Genomic DNA, 3,657 nt, shown 5'->3' with positions numbered 1-3,657 from the left:
ACTACGTCGCTGAACTCGAAGGTATGAGTGAAACTTGGGCTCAGCACCTGCAGCCTAGCAGTGCCTTCAGCTGTTCCCCGGGCTGTGCTACTGCTCACTTGTTAAGAATACCCCGTGCGTTACCCATCGAGTTGGCTTTCAGTCACCAGCTACCTGCTCTCAGGCTTTTCGGAAAACCATGGTTGATTCAGATTAAATTGAAGTATTCAGCCTGACTTTCAGTCTGAAATACTCAGTGATCTTGGATGTTATCTCTAAGTGTAAAATAAACAAGCATCAGCGGAAGACCGCAGCGGAAAAATCAGGAAAAACAGCTTTTGCCAACTCTTGTGTAGCCAGTTCTTTTTCTCGCGGCAGAAACTGCTAACCAGCATTGAAATCTGAAGAAACATGCTAGCTTCCCTTCCAGCAGAACAATCTAGGAAGCTCTGAAAAGTCCTATCTTAAGATTCTAAGAAAGAGAAATTCGCCTTTTTGCCCTAAGTCCTTCAGCCAAGCTTCCCCCACCGGTGTAGCTGCTCTTCCCTTTCAGTGGAGTGGCCCCATAAGAAGATCATGTACTGAGACATCTGGCTGGCAGGGAGGGAGGGAGAAGAGCCCTTTCAAAATGCAGAAGTCAGACACTGAAATATAATGACAATGTTATTTTGAAAGTAGCATTGTCAGTGTTAAATCTCTCACTGTTTTTTCCCTTTACTGTTAAACCCTTAGGTGGTGTGTCAGTATTCCAGTTTACTTTCTCCGATGAGTGTGGATGCAGTGATGAAGGTGATTGACCCAACTACAGCTAGCAGCGTGGACCTCAGAGATATTAAAATCGTTAAGAAGTTGGGGTAAGGCACACTTTCTAACCTCCTGAATTTTGTCCCTGTGAAATCAGCTTCCCCGCGTGCTGATAGCCACGGGTTGGTTTCTTTCCAGAGGCACAATTGACGACTGCGAACTGGTTGAAGGACTAGTCCTTACTCAGAAGGTGGCAAATACTGGTGTAACCAGAGTGGAAAAAGCCAAAATTGGTCTAATTCAGTTCTGCTTGTCTGCTCCGAAGACGGATGTAAGTTACACTGTGACTATGGCGAAGCCTCTTGCTTGGGAAATGGGAATATAATGGTAACACCTTTTTGTGAGTTGTGATGTCAGCACGATTCCACGCTGCTAGGCAATGCTTCGCTACTCGTAGCCCTTAAAGCGCTTGCGGTTGGTACAAGAAAGAAAACAGTTGAGAAGTCCCAGTGTTTCTCACCACGTAAACAGTCCCCAGTAAGACATACTTTAACTTAGGAGCCTGTGGCTCAAACCCAACAAGCTCGACAGTAAACAACGTGGGACATCTTGACTCTTGCTTTCCCGTTCAGCATTTAATACTTGCTTTTCTTTCTCTTTTCAACAGATGGACAACCAAATAGTTGTGTCTGATTATGCTCAGATGGACAGAGTGCTGCGCGAGGAGAGAGCCTATATTCTAAATCTGGTGAAGCAAATTAAGAAGGCTGGGTGCAATGTGCTGCTGATTCAGAAGTCTATTCTGCGGTACGTGAACACCGATGTACTAGCTCACTCTGCCTGGTTGGGGGGAACAGTGGGAATTAGAATCATGGAGTGGTTTGGGTTAGAAGGGACATTAAAGATCATCTAGTTCCACCCCCCTGCCATGGGCAGGGACACCTTCCACTAGACCAGGTTGCTCCAAGCCTCATCCAGCCTGGCCTTGGACACTTCCAGGGATGGGGCATCCACAGCTTCTCTGGGCAACCTCTCCCAGTGCCTCACCACCCTCTCCGGGAAGCACTTCTTCCTGATATCCAATCTAAACCTCCCCACTTTCAATTTGTACTCGTTACCCCTTGTCCTGTCACTACAGGCCCTTGTAAAAAGTCTCCCCCAGCTTCCTTGTAGCCCCTTCAGGCACTGGAAGGGGCTATAAGGTCTCCCCGGAGCCTTCTCTTCTCCAGGCTAGACAAGCCCAACTCTCTCAGCCTTTACTGGAATACCTGGGCAACTGAAGCCAAATATTAACAAGTCACGCTTTGGTGGAGAGTCAGGGGCTGTAACAGCAACCGTGCCTTTAGAAAGCACTACTGTGTGCTCTATGTTCAACGTAATGACGTCCCTACTTTGCAGTCGGAAGAATTCCAGCACTGCTGGTAAGAAGCTTGCAGCTTCTGACCCAGTTGCTACACGAGCACTGGGGACTGACTACTTCCCTCTTGTTTTTAGGGATGCTCTGAGTGACCTGGCCCTTCACTTCCTGAACAAAATGAAGATCATGGTGGTTAAAGACGTTGAAAGAGAAGACATTGAGTTTATATGTAAGGTAAAGCGAGTTACGTAAAAGGCTGTCAAAGTAGCAGCGGTGTTCAAAGTCTACCCCAAAACTAAGTACCCAGCCAGTGCCAGTTTATGTGACACTGTCACAAGTTTCATGTTCTGACTGGAATGGGAGGCATTTCCCTAAAAACCATGGCTGTTCCGTTGAGCAGTCACAGTTCTGGAGAGATGGGGGACGTGTAAAAGCCAGCTGCGTTGTGCTGTAATGTGCAGAAGCAGGTTATGCAGCATGCTTGCCCACTCAGGTTATGGATCACTTTGTTCTTCCCCTCCCCATTACTTTTTCAGACAATTGGAACTAAGCCTGTTGCTCACATTGACCAGTTTACTCCCGATATGCTGGGGTCTGCTGAGCTGGCGGAGGAGGTCAACTTGAACGGTTCTGGGAAACTGATTAAGGTGAGTGTGTGACAAAATGTTAATATCCACTTCACACCTGCCAGCGATTTCAGTAACAGCCTCTACCTTCAGTGGTTTTTACTACTGAAGTGCCTACGTTCAGGTACCTTCTCCTGATCCCTGACTAGCCAGCAACTTGGGAAGTGTAGTGGTTTTGCTTGGCCAACGTCAGTGCTGCTGCAGAACCTGCAGATATTTGGCTTTATGTTGTAGATTACGGGCTGCACAAACCCTGGAAAAACTGTAACCATTGTGGTACGTGGCTCCAACAAGCTCGTTCTGGAAGAAGCGGAGCGTTCAATTCACGATGCCCTGTGTGTCGTAAGATGCTTAGTCAAGAAAAGGTAATGCCTCTGTCTGGTGAGAATAACTCATTGTCATAATAACAACACAGAAAGCTCGTCATTTCTGCACTTAACGTGAAGTGAGGTTTGATTTTAATTTCTGCCCTCAGAGCTTTAATTGCAGGAGGCGGGGCGCCGGAGATAGAGTTGGCGCTGCGCCTGAACGAGTACGCTCGCACGCTGAGGGGCATGGACTCCTACTGCGTCCGCGCGTATGGAGACGCGCTGGAAGTCATCCCATCGACGCTGGCTGAGAACGCGGGCCTCAGCCCCATCTCAACGGTAACGGAGCTGCGGAACAGGCACGCTCAGGGGGAGAAGACAGCCGGTATTAACGTCAGAAAGGTAACGGGGTCGCGTGCGCAACGCTCAGCTTAAACAGTGTGCGGGCACTCAAGGGAACACACTCGGCATTGGGGCTGAACTCGGGAGAGTCATTAATGGTACTCGTGCTAAAACCGTGCTGAGGTAGATTATAACTTGTTCTCTGAAGCTTTACCAGCTGGTCCTGAGCACTGGTACTAGCAGATACTCCACAGTATTGGTTGGAGCGAGTCCAGAGGAGGCCACAAAGATGCTCGGAGGG

General features: G+C 48.4%; 1 protein-coding gene across 1 annotated transcript in view; it reads left to right on the top strand.

Moving 5' to 3' along the window:
- Nucleotides 1-3,657, top strand: part of CCT4 (chaperonin containing TCP1, subunit 4 (delta)) — a gene marked incomplete at its 5' end in the record, with an annotated part of 8,164 nt that overhangs the window by 3,269 nt on the left and 1,238 nt on the right. Inside the window, 8 exons of the mRNA XM_010154089.1 lie at nucleotides 1-21; nucleotides 712-833; nucleotides 922-1,054; nucleotides 1,391-1,530; nucleotides 2,218-2,314; nucleotides 2,617-2,727; nucleotides 2,941-3,071; nucleotides 3,182-3,416. The exon at nucleotides 1-21 is cut by the window's left edge and continues 158 nt beyond it. Of these exons, the coding sequence (XP_010152391.1) occupies nucleotides 1-21; nucleotides 712-833; nucleotides 922-1,054; nucleotides 1,391-1,530; nucleotides 2,218-2,314; nucleotides 2,617-2,727; nucleotides 2,941-3,071; nucleotides 3,182-3,416 (990 nt within the window). The remainder of the gene's footprint in view (nucleotides 22-711; nucleotides 834-921; nucleotides 1,055-1,390; nucleotides 1,531-2,217; nucleotides 2,315-2,616; nucleotides 2,728-2,940; nucleotides 3,072-3,181; nucleotides 3,417-3,657) is intronic.

Source organism: Eurypyga helias, unplaced genomic scaffold, assembly GCF_000690775.1.
Source record: "Eurypyga helias isolate BGI_N326 unplaced genomic scaffold, ASM69077v1 scaffold22446, whole genome shotgun sequence".
NCBI classification, from domain to species: domain Eukaryota; kingdom Metazoa; phylum Chordata; class Aves; order Eurypygiformes; family Eurypygidae; genus Eurypyga; species Eurypyga helias.
The sequence above is the reverse complement of the archived record's forward strand: the minus strand, read 5'-3'. Positions and strand labels throughout refer to the sequence as shown.